This window comes from Actinia tenebrosa, unplaced genomic scaffold (assembly GCF_029948245.1).
Source record: "Actinia tenebrosa isolate PJP-AT-01 unplaced genomic scaffold, QUT_ActTen_1.0 PGA_scaffold4__44_contigs__length_22323623, whole genome shotgun sequence".
NCBI classification, from domain to species: domain Eukaryota; kingdom Metazoa; phylum Cnidaria; class Anthozoa; order Actiniaria; family Actiniidae; genus Actinia; species Actinia tenebrosa.
In genome coordinates this window covers 16005318-16024998 of record NW_028292581.1, presented here as the reverse complement: position 1 = coordinate 16024998, position 19681 = coordinate 16005318, and the positions used below count along the sequence as shown (strand labels likewise).

Genomic DNA, 19681 nt, shown 5'->3' with positions numbered 1-19681 from the left:
CCCCTCGATTGAATCGAGACTCGTTCTTGGGAATCGAGACATGTCGTTAGAGATCGAGACTCGTTCATGGAAATCGAGACACGTTGTGAAAATCGAGACTCGTTTTGAAAATCGAGACTCGAAGACCAGAATCCTTGAGAGATCCAAGCAAAGATTCTCGAGACTGGTTGAAGTTTAAGAAAACTAGAAACCGCGTTAATACGGAGATTAGAAATGCAAAAAAGTGCTATTATAATAATACTTTTGACAAATATTACAAATATCCTCGTAAAACATGGCAAACTATTTAAAGTAACTTCACGTGTAAATGATAAATCCGCGATTAATGAGATCGTTCATGGTTATGGTAGTAGAATATTACATAACCCGAATGAAGTGGCAGAAGAATTCAATCAATATTTTGCAGAGATTGGACCAGAACTTGATAAAAACATAAAAAAAGTCGACTGTTGTTATATAAATTATCTTTCTAGCACCGAAAAGCAATTTTCACTGAAGGAAACCGACTGCTCAACTGTTTTTTCATCGTTATATCTAGACTCTGCAAGTTCAAGGCAACTGGCCTTGATAATATATCTACCAAACTTCTTAGGGAATGCCCCGATCTGATCTCTGCATCATTAGCGTATCTATTTAATCAATCTATAAACGTAATTCTTTGTTTTATCTCACCATTCACAGTTGTTCAGGTTCATTCACTCCCAGGCTTCGTTCTGCTTGGTTGTGGACTACCCGGTTCAATTTCATGCTCGGATAAAGGTCGATAAAGATCGTTGTTTGCATCTCGATGTTCCACTCCCTGTTAAACTAACGCACTTCGATTTCACACAGCTACATTTCATGATCCATATGGCCATGGAGAAAAAAGACACGAATTCGGACGCCAAAGGGTAGGTATCATATATCTACTGATTTAGATTGGTGATTTGATGCCTAAAAGCTTTGTCTAATTCCATCTTTCTTAAAAGAATATTTTGCATATACTTATTTCAAAAAACGTTGTCATCGACCGACAATAGGCGATATAGGAGATAGGCGAAAAGCCATAGGAGATAAAGTCATTCCAAGGTCGAAGAATACCTGGAATGACTTGAGTTTCTGCTTCTTATTCTAGTCAACAGGGTTCGTGTTACTTCTTAAACTCCTTGAAAACTCCTTGAATTTAATTCACGTTTTCAAGGGCACTGGAAAAGCTCCTGAATTTTACGATTTTAGCGAAACTCCTTGAAAACTCCTTGAATTTTTGCTTTGATCATTGCTTGCATGGTTCTGAAATAGATCTAGTCAGAAAGATCGGAAATTTGAAAGTCGGCCATGTGCAACCACCGTGTAAAACCTTGGCATAGTTAGCTGAACATACTCCTTGCAAATTCATTTTTGGGTCCTTGTATACTCCTTGAATAACCTCGAACTTTAAGTGGTTACCTCAGTACGAACCCTGAGTCAAGAACATAGAACTTAGTGTTGAGACTGATTCAATGTTCTTTGTATTCAACGAAACCTTTTTCATGTCGGAATGACTACCTAGCACTGGTTGTATACGATTACAATATCATTTGCCCAAGGGCGCTAGGACAAAAATTGGTATTTTTTTAGCCGTTAGAAACTGTTTAAACTGTTACTCATCTGTTCTGTTATGTGCTGGCTTGATTTTTTTAGTTTTCCCGTCTATATACGCCAAAAATACTGCTGTGACCAACGGTCCAATCGTACGTAACGAACTACTGTATCCTATACCTGTCTCGTGACCGCTTACGCAAGCGTACGCGTCGGTTAATAAGTTCAAGGGCACTAGGACACCGAATGTGGTTGGATTTCTATAGGTTTTTTTACCCTTTCGATTATTTGAATTAAATTAACGTTATATACTTGTTTACTTATCTTGTGTCCGTGTTCCTTCGTTGTCTTCGTTCGCTGTTGTAGTGCAGACGTTTTCATTCCAAAGGTCAAACGGTTTGAATAGCCTACGAGCGTTACTTCTTTAACGGCCGTATTACTTGACTCTGTTTGAACTATACCAACAACAACGCGACCGCGCGATGCTCCTTACGTCAGTAATATTCAACCGTCCAGTTAATATGGTTAATCAAATTCACCTAAGTTCTATATAGAATCGGAATTTTAGTCCGCTGACCAAAAGTATGGCTGACGCTATTCTTGCGTACGAGAAGCGTGGTTTCGAAATCCAACTTCTTCCAAACAAGAAGGGATCGCTGATCGTGAGGAAATTATTTACTTTATTCGTGGATGATATAAAATGCATGGTATTTGTGTCTAAATGATCCAGAAAATGAAGGAATGACAAGGTCTATAAATATTGTCTGGGAAAGCGAAGACCTCATTGGAAACAGTGACAGCGACGAAACTCTCGATTACGAGAGCGAATAATTATATGTATATAACATTTAAAAAAATAATAAAAACTTCTACTAACAAATCAGTTTATATATCATACAATTATTTTTCTATTTCTTAAGTGTATCATATCATTAACTTGAATTTTATTCAAATATATACATGTACTAGTACATAAGATGATTGTGAATGAGCGATAATATCACGTCAAGTATGTATACAGTATACCGGGTGCAACAAGTTTGAGAAATTGATGACACATCTATTCGTACAATCTGTTCAGATCTTTTCAAAAAGAACTTTTCTATGGGTTAAAGGTCTTGTTTTCTAAGATAAGCTTTCCCTAGAAGCAAAACACGGCATTAAAATTTGAAAAACACTGCATATTTTGGCACTACACGGGCTTACCCATAAAATCCCGCCTCGATAATGGGAGTTCTAAGAAGCATGGAAAAAAAAATCTCCATGTTAGCCCACAGAACAATTTTTCAACTTCAATCTCCGACCCCTCTAGTAAATGTAGGTCTTCTAGTTTATGCGAACTCGCTGCGCCCGATCTCCTTCTCGATTCAACCAAGTTTAAATCTCTTCTACGAAATTTGATCGGCTTTGATATTAAATATTTACCATATATGGTAAATAGTTTAATATTAACTCGCAACAATCTTCGCGCATGACATCTAGCATACATAGCTAATTCGGGCATTTGAAACAGCCGTGGGTATCCCAGTAATTAAATTCCTAAATAATATAATACTAGTTAGGTTATCTGTAAAATAGCAGACAAATCGTTTCGTTTGAATTGTGCAGCCCGAGCTTCCTCAGTGATTTTGCAAAAAAAATCGGAGCTCAATTATCATTAAAACACTCATTAATAATTCATAAGCTTATGGTCCAATTGGAGCCTACCATACACGTCACGTGCATGAACCTTTATACCCGATAAAGTCCTCTTCATTAGTATTCAATTGATTTTATGTAAAGACAATGTGTCTTTATATAAAGACACATGTGATCTTTATATAAAGACCACTCGAATATTATGAGGATGACTTCATCAGGGATGAAGTATGCATCCAAGTTTAGATGAAGACATAGAGCTTCATCAAGACCATAGTCAACCCTAAAGATCTTTGACTAACGTGCCTGTCTTTGCCTTGGCACGCAATATCCAACGTGTGGGAGCTTCTATTAAATCTGGTTGCGCATGCCCGTGACGTCAAATCTCTATCGAAGTATAAAAATTTATGTTCGTGACGTGTATGGTGGCTCCAGTTGAACCAAAATCTTATAAATTGTTCATGAGTGTTTTAAGCAGTTCAAAAAACTCGTAGATCGTGTTTTATCAGGTATAAAAGCACTCGGCTACACCTAATAAATAAAACACTCCTACTCGTTTTTTAAACACTATATAGCCTCCTTTGCAGACATTATTTGCAGACGCTATTGTGTTATTTGTGGGGGAGGGATAAGAGACCGACACAAATAACGTCTGCTGTAAACGTGACAAATTCCACAGGAAGGACAGTGGATAAGAATTTTGCCTTCTAACATCTGCAAAGGAGGCTAAGTTATCATAGAAATATGGCTATAATGTTTTAAAAAACGTAAAGCAAATTATGGCATTTGTATGCCTTTCTTGTACCAAAGGCTTCGTGAGCAAGAAAATCGCTAAAATCAGGGGCACAAATGAGGGGATGAAAAAGCTAACGCTGCAAAACCGCTAAATCAGGCAAGTTTTGGCGTTTGCATCTCATTCTCGTTCCCAGACCCTACCCATTAGCCAAATCGTAGGCTAATGAGTAGGGTCTGAGTACAAGAAAGTCTTGAAACCTCAAAAACAGTGGTATGTAGCCTCCTGCAGGCATTTCCTTGGCTCTTTTTGCTCCTTGGGCTTCCTGTGCCACTCCTCTTCCTCTCTCGTTCCTAGTTTTTCTCTGCCATAAAATTTAACACAGGGATCCCAACAGAGAATATATGGGGTAGCCTGTGGGGGAGGCTACATTGAATGTAAAACTAGAGTATTTCTTTTCGGGGCGGAGTGCTTTGCACGACATATACCACGTACTGACAAGGTCTTCTTTTCCAGGAAAGTACGCCGATACTTTATCGATTCCTACGATTTGTACGAAAATCTGTTCACCTCTCTCAAAGGTAAAAAAAGATATGATCAATAGATACAATTACTTTAGATAACGAGTAACGAATTAATTATGCATGATAACCGTCTCCAGTTTGGCAACCTTCACTTAAACACGTCTACCACATATTCCTAAAGTTCTATGCGTATACAAACATGTGGCGTTATGCATTGCTTAAAGTAACTATCACCCTTCTGACAATAGAGTGCTTACACTAGAGTGATTTTCATATGACCGTGAAAGAAAATAGACCATTTAGTTTGTAATAGTTGATAAAGAACAAAAGAAAATCATTGGTTTAGAGTCTACTACTAACTATTAGTTTGCCTATTCTTTCACGATCATATGAAAATCACTCTATATCCATGAAATAAAATCTAAATAGTTACTATCTAACAGTTTTTATTTAGTGACTACCACTCAACTGGAACAGCTTTAGTAACAATACACAAGGGAGGCCAAATACTCAAGACAATAGAAAGATAATACTTTGTGTATTGTTACTAAAGCTGTTCCAGTTGAGTGATAGTCGCTAAATAAAAACTATTAGGTAGTAACTATTTAGATTTTATTTCATGGACATAGTGTAAGCACTCTATTCTTAGTATTGTAATATAGTTTGAGTACGGCTTCTTGAAATTATAAAGGTTTTTTCATGTCATATATATGCTAATGACTGAGACGTATGAGGAGGCATTTATGGTTATTTCTTGTTCCTTGTAATTCGAAACACCGGCTACTATGTGAAAACTAACTTGAAAAAATTTCTATAAGAGCGATGGAGAAAACAGGAACGTATTTCAAATTTAATTTATCTGTACCAGTAATGTTCTATATATTAAGAGAGAATCCTTTTCGTATTCAAGTGGTGAGCGTCAAAAACTATTTTCTTGAAGAAAGGCTGTCGTACAAGGCTAAAATCTTGTTATTCAGAAAGTTTAACTTGTATGTTTGGAAGTGGAGATGACAGATCAGTGAAGTGGATTCAAAATGTTAACCCAAAGCAAAAATTTTATTCGAAAATGAGGTTTAGGCCTTCATTTTCTTATTTCCCATACATTTTCTATAAAAAAAGCCTGACAAAGCTACATTCTAACACAAATGCGACAGAACATCTTTGTACAATTAAAAATACCACTTCAAACAAGCATTTTATCATAGTACATCAGTTTCTAACTGTTAAAAAAAGGTTTTGAGTGTTAACCCAAAACGAAAATTGGGATCCAAACTCATACGAAAGTCTAGTTTTTGGCGCTTTTTGCCATTATTGCTCATTATTGAAAAAAAGTTCCTCTTAAATGATAATTACTCGTCATACGTTATAGCATTATTAGCATATGGCATGGAAAAACCTTGATAAATTATCCGAAGAAGCCGCACTCAAACTATGATATTTTTTGGTGCCATTCAACAGAATTCCCCATGTAGAATCAATGCTGAGGACATTGCAAGAAGGGTGAAGACATACTGTTTAAATGTTTGATTTGAGACCACGATATGTGCGCTCGCTTAATGACCCGGCTTCAAAATTCTATTAGAGAATTCGAACCATAGACACGTTTTGAACTTCCATGGGAAAAAAGCCTCAAATTTTCCCCGGGACTCTATATTTCAAAAAGTCTTTGAATTTCCCGTAGAAATACGGAAAAACGTGGGTGGAAATACTCTCAATCCACCCCCTCCCCTCTATCCACCCCTGCCCCATTATTCTTTGTATTTTTAACAATCAGTGTAAAATTCTGTATAAAATAACTCAAAGTCTAAGAAAGTTTTCTAGTAATCAATAAATTGTGTGCTAAATAGTCAGTCACAAAAGGAAAATACTTGCGATTCTTGATGTTCAAAGAATATTCGAACATGCGTATTATGCCGGCTCCTGGCATCAACCAATGACATTTCTTTTAACAGACGAGACGGTATTTTACAAGACCCCAGATGTGCTTCGTTTGCCGCTGATTTTTTACTACGGGCACACAGCTGCAGTCTACATCAATAAACTAATACTAGCAGGTTTGCTTGAGGTAATGCGTTAGAGTGCATACCACATATACAATTAACTAACAAATTTGTCTACGGTCTACTGAGGTCTACTGAACTTACTAATTTGTGCAATTTCTTGCAAAGTTTTTCACGGTTGATAAATAGTATGCACTCTATTACAATGGAAACGATTAAGCAATTACTGGGTGAGGTTAATGATGGTAATTAAACTGAGTGGAGTGCAATTTGGTCTGAAATCAAACGCGCGATTTGTAATTGCAAGTTTGATTTCAGACCAAAATTGCACGACACGAAGTTCAATTACCACTTAATCATATCCTTTTTGTAATCATACACGAGAAAAAGACACAATAAAGAGTGCAGAATAATCAATTTAATGTAGTAGATGAACTAAATGCGAAAAAAACAACATCTTAAAACAACTTATTTTTTATTTTTATTTTATTTTATTTTATTTTTAATGCGATTAAGAGCTCCTAAGGATGCGATTTGGGAATTAATCGCACTCCTTTGAACCAATCAGATTGCAGGATTTGGTAGTGATTACAAAAAGGATATGATTAAGCATGTTATCAGCATATATTTAACCTGAGTATCAGTCTCTCCCTCCTCCTTAGCCCCCTCCCCTGGAGCCTGATACTCAGGCTAGCTTTTATGAGAACTTGATATGATAAATGTGTTATCTAAATGACTTTCTGTAGGTATTGCGTTTATCATATTTACTCAAAAACATGATAAATATGTTAATTTATGCGTTGCTATTTTTTCGATAGCAGAATTAATTTCATTCTTAATAAATTGAATTAGTGTTTTTTTTTTTTTTTCATGATATCGTAAATTATCAAGCCCTCGGATATCGCAGCCCATAACACGGCCATGGTCTTGGTAATTTACGATGTCCTGTTCAACCTCGTCTAATAAATAATTGTTGATTATCTGCAGAAAAATCTTCATCTAACCCATTTATCCTGTCACTCAGTTCACTCAGCGAAAGATAGTGAGCAAAACTGATATGTCATAACATTATATATTTTTACGTTGTTATCTATCAGTGAAAGCTCAAAATATTCGTACACCTTAAAACAGCTTTCGGTTTTTACTCTTTTCTCTTTTCAACAGGAAAGAGTGAATCTCTATTTTGATACACTGTTTGAGACAGGTGTAGATGAAAACTCATGGGATGATACGGTAATACCAAGAGAGAAATAAGAGAGGGAAATTACTTGATAACGCGCGCGCCATTCTCGACTTTCCCATCCCCATAATGCCTTGCGTCTTTGGGGGGTAACCAATCAAAAAAATGTCCCAAATTGAAAGGTTTCTAAATTGAATTTATACTATACCTGCTTTTATCTGTACAATGCTGATCATCAGTTTATTCCAAGTTATTTTTGCGTGTACAGATCATGAAGAGTTTTGGTCTTACAGAAAATGTATTGACTTACGAAAAATGTTTAAAATTTATCTCAAACGTCTTCAAGCTTCTATCTTTTTCGGTTTTTTACTTCTTCATTTTATTTTTGGATACCAAACAAGGTATTGTCAACATTGTCTGATCAGCCTTTAGCAAAACCAGTGGGTTTTTACCCTCTGGTTACCCCCGAAGACGCAAAGTATTATGGGGATGTGAAAGTAGAGAATAGGGTTAAGTAAATGACATCATTTACTCACAATTTAGATTCTGAATAAAATTGATAACTTTTTTCCCCCACTAGTTCTTTTGATTGTGAAGGAAACATGTTGCTTGGCTACTATCTGGGCCATATACATAAGTTTAAACAAGTTTGAAGCCATTTCCAATTTTCATTGATTTTCATCCAAGTGCCCCTTTAATTTTATGCCTTGCTAGGTTGGGTTCATTATCTTCGTGCTTGCCTCATTCTTTCCCTTTATTTACCAATATTTATCTCATTTGTATTTACATATTAGGACAATTTTCGAATGGGTGGTAAGTTAATTTGGCCATCTGTCAGAGAAGTACAGAAATACAGAGATGATGTAAAGAAGACCATACTGAAGCTGATTGACACTAAACCAATGGACGTCCCTGTCACTCAAGACAGTCCCTGGGTAAGGACCCTATCTGGTGATGTTCATTGAATACTAAACCAATGGACGTCCCTGTCACTAAGGAAAGTCCCAGGGTAAGGACCCTATCTGTTGATGTCCATTGAATACTAAACCAATGGACGTCCCTGTCACTAAGGAAAGTCCCAGGGTAAGGACCCTATCCGGTAACGTCCATTGAATACTAAACCAATGGACGTCCCTGTCACTAGGGACAGTTACTGAATAAGGACCCTATCCGGTAACGTCCATTGAATACTAAACCAATGGACGTCCCTGTCACTAGGGACAGTTACTGAGTAAGGACCCTATCAGGTAACGTTCATTGAATACTAAACCAATGGACGTCCCTGTCACTATGGACAGTCCCTGGGTAAGGACCCTATCTGGTGATGTCCATTGAATACTAAACCAATGGACATCCCTGTCACTAGGGACAGTCCCTGGGTAAGGACCCTATCTGGTGATGTCCATTGAATACTAAACCAATGGACATCCCTGTCACTAGGGACAGTCCCTGGGTAAGGACCCTATCTGGCGATGTTCATTGAATACTAAACCAATGGACGTCCCTGTCACTAGGGACAGTCCCTGGGTAAGGACCCTATCTGGCGATGTCCCTGAAACAATCAATCTGCTTCTATAACCACTAGTCAGTTTATTATTAATATTTAATTGCATTTTAGTGGTCTCTTTTCATGGGAATTGAACATGAAAGGTAAGATATTCTTACAAGATTTCCTATGAAACCATGTTTAATAATATCTGATTAATTACAACAGTGCCCTAAGCTCCATACTAAGTGAAAGTCCGAAGATAGAATTTAGAAGTTGATATTTTAGGAAGGAGGAAAACCGGAGAACCCGGAGAAAAGCCCCCGAAGCACAAGAGAAACTTGGCTACTTTTCTCGGGCTATTTACATAAGATGCAACCTGGTAATCGAGCCCGGGACGCATTGGCGGGAGGCGACACATTACCCATGCTTCCTTGTTCTTTCCTTTGACAGACATTCGTTTGAATTTTTAGGTTTGGCTAAAGTTGTATGCATTTCAGTCATTAGAGTTGTTGTTTCTCCAAGTTTATGAGTCTGATATTGTGATCACGTGATCACGTGTCATCTAACCACGTGATTCCATTTTGTAATATGGTAAACTGACCTGCTAAATTATTTTCTGTCGACCAGGATTCATTTCGAGACATCTTTAGTTCTGTATCGTCAGCTGCCGATTAAATATGTCAGTAGGCCAGATAACTGGGTATATGGACCGCTAACAGCAGGTAAAACAGTATAAAAGTGCCTTCAAAACGAAACGTGAGAAAAACGTTTGCGCATGCGTGCATTTCACCATATTTCAAAACATTTCAGAACGCATTAGTTGCCCGAGAACGTTCTTGCATTAATTTCGTTTTTCTAGATCCACCTGTTACCAAAAACTCGATGCTGAAGGTGCAATCCTGCACAGTTACAGTAGGAAAACCACGTGACTTTCCCTCGTATGGATGGGACAATGAGTATGGAGAATGGACCGTAAGGTATTGCCATGGTAACATACCATATTTGGATGAGAACATCATTGGAAGACAAGTGACGTAGCGTGTTTGACCAATCATCTTCTCATCCAAGTCTGATCATGCGCCATTTTGAATAACTCAAGACTTGGTTACTAATTCTCCCAGTCCCTCTCTCTTTTGTAAGCATTTGGACGAGAGGAGTCTGAGTAACTAAACATTTTGTTATATGCATCACAGGGTACCCGAGTTCGAAGCCAGCAAATACCTTGTTACAAACCGTGAGTTTCTGGAGTTTGTCGAGGCTGGTGGATACGAAAACAAAACCTACTGGTCGGACGAAGGTAAGATGAATTGTGACGAGGAATGAATCGAATGGAATATTTTTGTATAGCTGGAAACACGTTTGACCAATCACAGCGCACAACGTCACTGAGTCACTGTCCATTTTATCGAAAACGGCTACGAAGGCACTATCACTGTCATACGAAATCTGCTCATGTAATCTACCCTAAATAAAGGTCACGTTATCAATTCCCGCCAGTTTGTTGAATTGGCAATCCTGACAATTTAATTCGCAACCATGACCTCAAGCAATACCTTGATTTGATTTACGTCAACTGGCAGGAAAACAAGTTACCGCTGTGCATTTATTTTGATTGGTTGCTATTTTTAAATCAGGTTGGAAATGGCGCTCGTTCCGCAAAGCTAAGCACCCAAGCTTCTGGGTTTGTAACCAGGCCTGCAAGAGCGGATGCGGAAATGATCTTGCTGATTATTCACATTGTTGCCTAGCAACCAGTGACAATGACATCAATGGGAATGAATACCACTTACAGTACAAGTAAGACAAGAGATGCGGTATACATAATGACTTGTAATATAGAACTTTTAATGTGTGACGTATTTCCGGGTCCAACGTAGTGATCGCTAAAATAAAGCGAGAAATGTTCTCAATAATCAAACCTCTACTTGACAAAAATAGAAATTTGAAGAACAAATTTATGATTGATAATGAGGGTGCTTTGTTCTTCCAGATACCGTGGTATTTTTGACGTGATTGACATGCCTCTAGACTGGCCAGCAGAAGTGAACTACTTTGAAGCAAAAGCCTATTGTGCCTGGAAAGGACCTGAGTACAGATTACTTACCGAAGCAGAGCATCATGCCATAAGAGGACCACAGGTACCGTACTATGTTGTAATATAACGAGCCATACATATATGAGCACCATGCCATAAGAGGACCACAGGTATTGTTCTATGCTGTAATATAATAAACCACGTATGTCAGCACTATGCCATAAGAGGACCACAGGTACTGTACTATGCTGTAATATAATGAGCCATATAAATAAGCACCATGCCATAAGAGGGCCACAGGTACCGTACTATGCTGTAATATAATAAGCCATGTATATCAGCATTATACCATAAGAGGACCACAGGTACTGTACTATGATGCAATATAATGAACCATGTTTATCAGCACCATGCCATAAGAGGACCACAGGTACGTACTTTGCAATGCAGTAATATGCTACTACCACTAGTGTTCTTATTCATTTGTAGGTTTTGGCCTTTATTTATTTTTTTTATTTTTTAAATCTACCAGTTTTGTCTGTAATCACAGAGTGGGACAATCAAGAACGGAACCTTTAGATCCATGCTAGGTGAAAGCCCAAGATCGAATTGGGATTTTTTATCATCCTAGTTACTATGTTTGATGTGTTATTGTATTAACTTTTTCTTTGCTTGGCTTTTCTTTAAGAGCCCGATTACCACGGGAACGACATGTGACTTCATACACCCGGAAGATTTCAAAGCAAATATCAACATGAAATATGCATCGTCAACGGTGAGAATGATGACCATTGCATTTTTGTTTATTTTCATTCGCATCTATCAATCTTTTCTTTCATTCCTAAATCTGTCCACTCATCTCTTAATCCATCCATCTATCCATTCATCCATCATTCATTCATCCATCCATCTATTCGTCTATTCACCTATCCATTAAGTCATTCACTTATCCATCCATCCATGTATTTCATTCCTTCCTCCATCTATCCATTTGTCTATTTTTCCTTCCATATTTCAAACCTTCCAACAATCGATCCATGATGTCATCCTCGCTCAGCCTATCGTTCTATTTCTTCCAGCCCGTAAACATGTTCCCAGCCAATGAAAAAGGCTTCCATGACGTGTTCGGCAACGTGTGGTGTTGGTTGGAGGACAAGTTCAACGGATTGCCTGGTTTTGAACCACACTATCTTTATGTGGATTTCTCGACTGTGAATTGTGACGGAAAGCATGGAATAATGGTGGTATGTGACATGAGTTCCATTCTTTTCACATCGGTCTCACTGTACTCGTGTATGAGTATGGGAGTTGACCTGGCAGATTTCTCAAAAGTACCAAAACAGCGCAGGAGTGATGAAAGTGAGAGCAGCCGCAGATCGTAGGAGTACAGCAAGGCTACTAAAATGCTCAAAACTGCTCTGAATTCCGCACGGCCTTAGCAGGCTAGAAGTGGAATATCTAATATGTTAATCATTCCTCATCACTTCTTTGGTAGACCCCCTTACCTTGGGCGTATTGTTTTCTTCATTCCCTACAGTATCATTTCTTTGTTTAACATTTGCGCATGAGAAGACACATGAATATACTAAATACAACTCAAACAAAGAATCGTATTCTCAACAGAATGACACATGGTCTGAAATGGGAAAGCGACTATGAAAAGAGCCATTTCCTAGATGTTACTATAGATAAAAATTTTCTATCCCAGCAAGTAGTCCCCTTCACAGTTCCCTGTGCCATCTTGAAAGGTAACCATTGTCCTTTGGTGGTCCTTTGCATTGAAGTTAGACGAACGGTGAGCATGTAATTATGGAGACCTGTCTATATGAAGGATGCAAAGGCACGGCTACCTTTCAAGATGAGTGCAAAAACTGATGGAACTGTGAGATGTTTTAATTTTTTTGTAACGGTTTTTCCTCAGGGTTGCTCATGGGCGTCAACTGGAAGATTTGCATCTCGCTTTGTAAGAAGTTTTTTTCGTCCGCACTTTTTCCAACATGTTGGTTTTCATGTTGCGAAATCTGTCAACCCCGCCCCTCCCCCTGTGCGCCTTGTCAGTACTGATGTCTACACACTTGGAATAGGCGTGGATAGTAAGTCATTAAAAGAAGAATAATTTTGTCCAGGGATTTTTAAATAATTTTTCTCACAGGAAATCGAACTAAGATAAGGTGAAATAAAGTGACACTCTCGTAAAAAGTGAGATGGCCTAAAGCCACGTCCACCAGCTCCGTCTTACCTTAGCGCCTTACCTAACCGACCCGAGTCACAGCAAACGCCTAACCTCTATATGCTGTTATCTTCTCTTATATATCTGTTTGGAGGACCAGATATGAATAAGTTAAGGAAGAAGCGGCGAACTTTTAAGACGCGATTACACTGAGCAATTTTCTCTGCTACTTGTCTCGGAACAGCGTTGCGACACAAGTTGAAAAAGTGTTTACACGGTGCAACGGAAACTCAATTTTTGGCAATACTAGAAACGAATTCTACTTTTCGCAACGATTGGTGCAACTTGTCTCGCAAACACTTTTTTTAAAATTGTAAATCGTTAACGTTCCGGATTCCGGTTGCAAACACAATTTTCCAGTCGACCGTCTGATCCACCGAAGATCGACAGGAACAGTTCGTTCCGCGTTCTGGTGGCGATGTAGTGGCCGCAGGCAACCCAACTTAATGTTTTCACAATAAAAAAGGTACCCCAAACGCAACAGCTGAAAAATATTTGCACGTGAATAGACCCCTTTCGAATTCCAAATTACCGCTGTGTTTCTTGATTACAGACTCATTTGAACAGGGTTAGCCTCGACTTTGTGCAGAATATTCACGTGTTCCAGTCAAGGTCCGTCGAGTTTCAAAACGTCTGTATTGTTGAAGTTGTGCATTCTTTACTTTTCTGTTGATATTTGTGAATATTTAAACACTGATACGAGGCTAGCAAATGAGTCTGTAATCAAGGAACACAGCGGTAGTTTGGAATTCGAAACTGGTCTATCTAAATGTGCGATTTTCGTACTCGTTGTGCATTTTTCTTGATTTTTTGCCTTTTCTTCCTAATACTTCTCGTAGCGAGCCGCATCAAGATACCAGGAATAGATGAAGGCAAAGCTATGCATCCAAGTGCTAACAAACAATATGTCATTGACACTGACGAATTTCATCGTAAGGAAATCCTTAAACAGTATGGAAACATGGTAATGATATTTATTTGTTCTCTATCTCTCATATCATAATAATAATAATAATATTTTACAACCACCACTCCCCATATGGGGCTCTTCAGTGAGGTTCCCTCCACACGAACAACCACTACATTTAATATTTTATGCACACAACGCTCAGCTCACATGTGGATTTTTACGGAGGGAGGGAACCGGAGAACCCGGAGAAAACCCTCGTAGCAAGAGAGAGAACAACACATCAAACAAAATAAATTCACATGTGGCGACCGCAGGGCTTGAACCAGCGACCCGACCCGTTGGACTCACAGCGGTGAAAGACGACGCGTTAGCCGCGAATTCCACCCATGCTACCCTATCATTAACGTTGAAATTGCCAATTGCCAATTGCTTTTTCCATTACCACCGTTAAACGATCAGCATTGCCATTGCCAATACCATTTATTTCTTACTATTACCATTACCATTTATTTGCCATTGCCATTACGGCCTCTTCCTTTGCCATTGCCCTTGACATTAGCATCCAGACTATTCCCATCTCATCAATCTTCTTTTTTTTTCGCCCCAGCTGAATGACCCGTTTACAGATGTGTGTTTGGAGTACGTTAGCCAATGCAACAGTGGAACAGGGTTGGCGTTAAGCCTTTTATGTTCTGTAGGACGACAAGCCTTCGAGCTTTCTAAGCATTTTGATAAGGTATGAACAAGCTTGATTCAAACGTAGTTTGACGATCTGATGAATATAATTTACTCTAATCGCTTCGTAGCTTTTGGTTACAAGCAGTACTTTCATACAAGGACCGCGGATAAGGAGGTACAGCCCTCGTCTCCGATAATAATAATAAAATGATAATAATAATAATAATAATAAAATAATAATAATAATAAAATAATAATAATAATGATAATAACTTTATTTAACGTGGAAATTACACTTAGCTGACAGCTAGTTTACAATGTAGTCTACAAATTAATAAACTTAATTTGTATGAGCACTAATGATGAAAAGGTAAATTATACACCGTGAAAAGATGAAAAAACTTACTGACGTTTCGGACGCTAGTCCTTCGTCGGAGTAAAAGAGAAAGAAGTGGTAGAAAGGAGTGTATATATGATAGAATAAGACAAAAGAAACCAATGAGAGCAAGGTAGGCAAGGAAACAAAAACAAACAATCAAAAGACAAAAGAAAAGGTTAGTTGAAAATAAAGCGTTCATTAATCCTACCTTGCCTACCTTGCTCTCATTGGTTTCTTTTGTCTTATTCTATCATATATACACTCCTTTCTACCACTTCTTTCTCTTTTACTCCGACGAAGGACTAGCGTCCGAAACGTCAGTAAGTTTTTTCATCTTTTCACGGTGTATAATTTACCTTTTCATCATTACTGTTTCATTAGAAACACCGACGCAGCTCACACTAGTTTTTAGCTAGTTATATCTTTGTATGAGCACTGAAGAGCTGAGATGTAGTACTGAAAAATGTGTCTTTTAAAGGAAGATAGTGATAGTGTAAGCTGACTATGGTGCAGATTCTAGTGGCCCTAATCATGAAAGATTTCTGATATGTTGAGGATTTTAAAACGGTTGGTTGAATTTGTTGCCACTGTTACTGTTATTGTTCCTTGTTGATTTGATAGAGCGAGAAGCAGATGGTAAGCTTTAGGAACGAGCTTGGTTAAGCCTGTAATAGCTTTGAAAACGAATACCATGCCCAGATACTCATGCCAGTAACATGGGGGAAGAAGGTTTGTTTTTATTATCTTTTCCTGGTACTAAGTGATTTCGCAAAAATATGGAAGATTCAGGATGAGTTTAATTGCCCATCTTTGCTAAAGTTTGGAGCGCCGTATCAGTTCCGCTGTTTGAGGAGCTAATACTTGTGTTGCGAAGCCCAGGTGGAGGCGTACGATGGTCAGGTATAGTGTGCTTCTAGTTGGTAGTGACATTATATTTCTAGCCGAGCGACGAAGATACCCCAAGAGCTGGTTAGCTTTACCACTCTGTGTCAGGACTTGTTTTTTACCACGATAAGTCGGGGGAAATCCAAACTCCAAGGTCGCGTTCTTCATTAGATCGTTCAACAAAGGAGGACCCCCATAAAATATGGATGAAATATTTAGTTCTTTCTCCGGCTTATTAATTGTACTTTGCATTTCTTTACATTGAATGTAAGCTAGATGTTGTTGACAATCATAAAGCCCGTCAAGGTTTTTCTGCAAAAGGGCTAGTAGAGTCAGTGTGGCTTGAGAGCTGCAAACGCTGCTACGCTACCGGAGGATATTAATTCATGTGCGTTATTTGTGTAAAGTAGAAATAACATCGGACCAAGAATGAATCCTTGTGGGACACCATAAGTTACTGATAGGACAGTAGAAGTAGCTCCAAGCAAGGTAACTTGTTGTTTACAACCACTTAGGTAAGACTGCAATCAAACTCAACCAGAGTTGGATGTATTACCACTGAAGCCATAATGACGAAGCTTGTCACTAAGCTGCAGATGAGATACATTGTCAAAGGCCTTGCTTCAACGTATCAAGATAGATCATGTCAATTTGGTTTCCACGGTCAAGCTGGCTTCCAATGTGGTTAAGAACTCCTATAAGCTGAGTAGTGCAAGATCTACCTGATAGGAATCCATGTTGAGTTGTGTATCAAACTTGTTACTTGATCAATCATAAATAAGCTTGATAGTGTTGAGTAGCTTCATGGTGTGAAGATGGCAACGTAAGCTATTGATGTCAGCATGGTAATAATCGTACACAAATCTTTTGCACTTTGGGAGCCGAGGTACCGACGCCAGAAGATCAAAAAGTATGATGCAGTGAAATATGAGAGAGACTGGGTATTAGGAACTGTTCTCTTTGACAAACAATCTTTTGCACGCTTCGAGGCGAGATCACCTGGCTGTTTATAGCCATAAATTTAAGAGAAACCTGATTTTAAAATCATTTTTAAATGTCTTTTTTTTTCCCCTTGACGACAGGTTTTGGGAATCGATTACAGCGCTCGTCTCGTTGACACTGCTCTGAAACTCCAGAAAGAAGGGAGAGTAAAACTAACAGATTACGATTCCTCGGTGTACATCCCTGACAAATCACGTGCAGAAAGAATTACGTTCAAACAGGTTCAAACAGTTTTTTCTTGCACAAAAACTTTAAGTTAACTTTAAGTCTTTTATTTACTGCGGTTTTACATATTCTACGAACTCAGACATTCCAACGGCTCGTTGTGAAATAGGTTTTTCGCTGCCGTCAATCGAAAACATGAAAGGTGCCGACTAATTAGTTTTGATAGACGGTAGCAAAAAAACCCATTTCACAACAACCATTGGAATGTCTGAATTCGCACAAGATGTTTCTTTTTTCGTTTGTTGTTTCGGTTTGTTTTTGTTTTTGTTTTCTTCTTTTTTTCTTCTTTTTTTCTTCTTTTTTTCTTCTTTTTTTCTTCTTTTTTTGTTCTTACAAAGAAGAAGGAATTATAAGATGAAAAACTGACTAATAAGGAAAATTGAAATATATATTAAATATATAACTATGTATCTTTATCTAAAAATCTACGTTAATAAGCTAAAAATCTAAATTTATAAAATGGCGCTTTCAGCAACCTGAATGTCTAAGTCTATGTTGTTGTTTTTTTGTTCTTGTTTTCTTCGTTTTTTTCTTTTGTTTTTGTTTTTTGTTTTTTGTTTTGTCTTTGTTTTTGTTTTTGTTTATTCAGTTTTGTTAAACCGTTTATTCCTCCCTTCTAATCTCTGAGTGATACTCTATAGTAGAACTAACAAACATGTGGCACTAAATACCTTCTCTTCAATAGCTCTCATGGCTACCTAATGAAGTAGGTAGTTTCAATTTAGTTGCTTTCAGTGGCCTCGCCCGTCTCGTTTGTCCCAAAGGTAAGCGGCAACATAGAGTGCACAGATCAGCAAATTAGCAGATAAGCAGATTAGCTGTCTATCTGTTTGTCTGTTTGTCTGGTTAGTGGTTACTTGGTTCATTTGGTTGGTAGTTTTTAGAATGCAAAAGGCTTTGAGGTCTTATAAACAATTTTCTTAAATTTACCAACAGCCTGGTTAGTACGCATGCGTGAAATAGTAAAACCTCAGGGACTGCTAATAATTACACCATGTGAGGACTGCGATGCGGAGAAAATTGCAGAATATCTAGGAAATAGGTAAATATATAACTAAAGCCATGGCAGCCTGTGTTGAACGACTGTCATTGTTACTACGCATGCTCGACAAAATACCAGAGACCCGTGAAAACTGCTAGAAATTCAAGAGTTTGAAAAAAAAAATATATATATATATTAGGCAAACAATCAAGAAAGCCAAACACAGGTGCTCAGGGAAAAATTATCGATGCTAAACAGCAACCAGATACGGATTGCAAAAAGTTGGCAATTAGCTCTAGAATATTCTTAATAATTAGGATGCATGTTATACGTCATAGCCGCCATTTTGGTTGATGATAACAAAGCATATCTCATTAGCTTCTGTTCTTAGATCAACCAAGATGGCGGCTGTTTAGCTGTTATTTATATCTCAAGGGATTTTGAGTCACGTGGTTGAACCAAAAAAAAAAAAAAAAAAAAGGCAAAATGAATCGGGGACAGAAAAATATAAATCCAAACATTTGATCACCAGCGCTCTAGCTGTTAGAAAATATGATTCAAACTTCAGCATAGCAAGCCAAAATTTGCTTAGGGTTTCCCAAGGTTTCTGGCTTTTAATTGAGAATAAGCAGTACGAATGACAGGTCCTGGGGTCAAAAGTACCGTATTCAATATGGCGGGCATGTGACGTCACATGTCAACAGTAGCAACAGTAATTATACAATTTATTAATCACGTGACCATTGCTGCTCGTTTCAGGTTTACTTTGATAGAGAAGATAAAAATTAGCATTGAACACGGCAACGACGAAGACATGCATGTGCGTGACAGCTGTCAATCAAACGTCTTGATATGGACACGACATTAAAAAATGCGGTGTGTGGTTATTTCAATAAAGATTGAAAACTTACAAATCTGGGACCGATTACTAAGTTAATGATACAGTTTCTCATTAATCCCATATAGGTAACGGTCCAATTATTTTCTTAATTGGACAGGTCTTGTTGATATGGGATTAATTAGGCAGCTATATAATTAATAGGTAATGGGATTTCATGCTCCCCAATCAAGAAATAATTAGACTCGAAAAATTCCTCTGACTGCCAAATTGGACTCGGCCTACGGCCTTATCCAATTTTGTCAGTCCTCGGAATTTTCCTCGTCCAATTATTTCTTAATTGGACAGCGGCATGGAGTCCTATTACATATACAAATAAACAAAGCATATTTTCAT

General features: G+C 38.0%; 1 protein-coding gene across 1 annotated transcript; it reads left to right on the top strand.

Moving 5' to 3' along the window:
• The first annotated feature begins 712 nt into the window (after nt 1-712).
• LOC116290114 (uncharacterized) lies at nt 713-19361 on the top strand. Its single transcript, XM_031697102.2, has 20 exons — nt 713-890; nt 4445-4509; nt 6405-6517; nt 7617-7685; nt 8427-8567; nt 9251-9282; nt 9749-9843; nt 9981-10098; nt 10315-10418; nt 10756-10918; nt 11112-11259; nt 11845-11931; nt 12236-12400; nt 13078-13249; nt 14226-14350; nt 14904-15032; nt 17321-17461; nt 18151-18229; nt 18402-18507; nt 19207-19361. The coding sequence occupies exons 1-20, from the start codon at nt 841-843 to the stop codon at nt 19313-19315; spliced, it is 2211 nt and encodes a 736-aa protein (XP_031552962.1). The 5' UTR covers nt 713-840; the 3' UTR covers nt 19316-19361.
• The last annotated feature ends 320 nt before the right edge of the window (nt 19362-19681 follow it).

What these genes read in the sequence shown, in the direction of transcription:
- LOC116290114 (XM_031697102.2), top strand. Translation starts at nt 841, where the DNA reads ATGATCCATATGGCCATGGAGAAAAAAGACACGAATTCGGACGCCAAA. An exon ending in ATGGGAATTGAACATGAAAG is followed by an intron (nt 9,283 to 9,748) that starts GTAAGATATTCT and finishes TCTGTCGACCAG; the next exon opens with GATTCATTTCGAGACATCTT. An exon ending in AACCTACTGGTCGGACGAAG is followed by an intron (nt 10,419 to 10,755) that starts GTAAGATGAATT and finishes TTTTTAAATCAG; the next exon opens with GTTGGAAATGGCGCTCGTTC.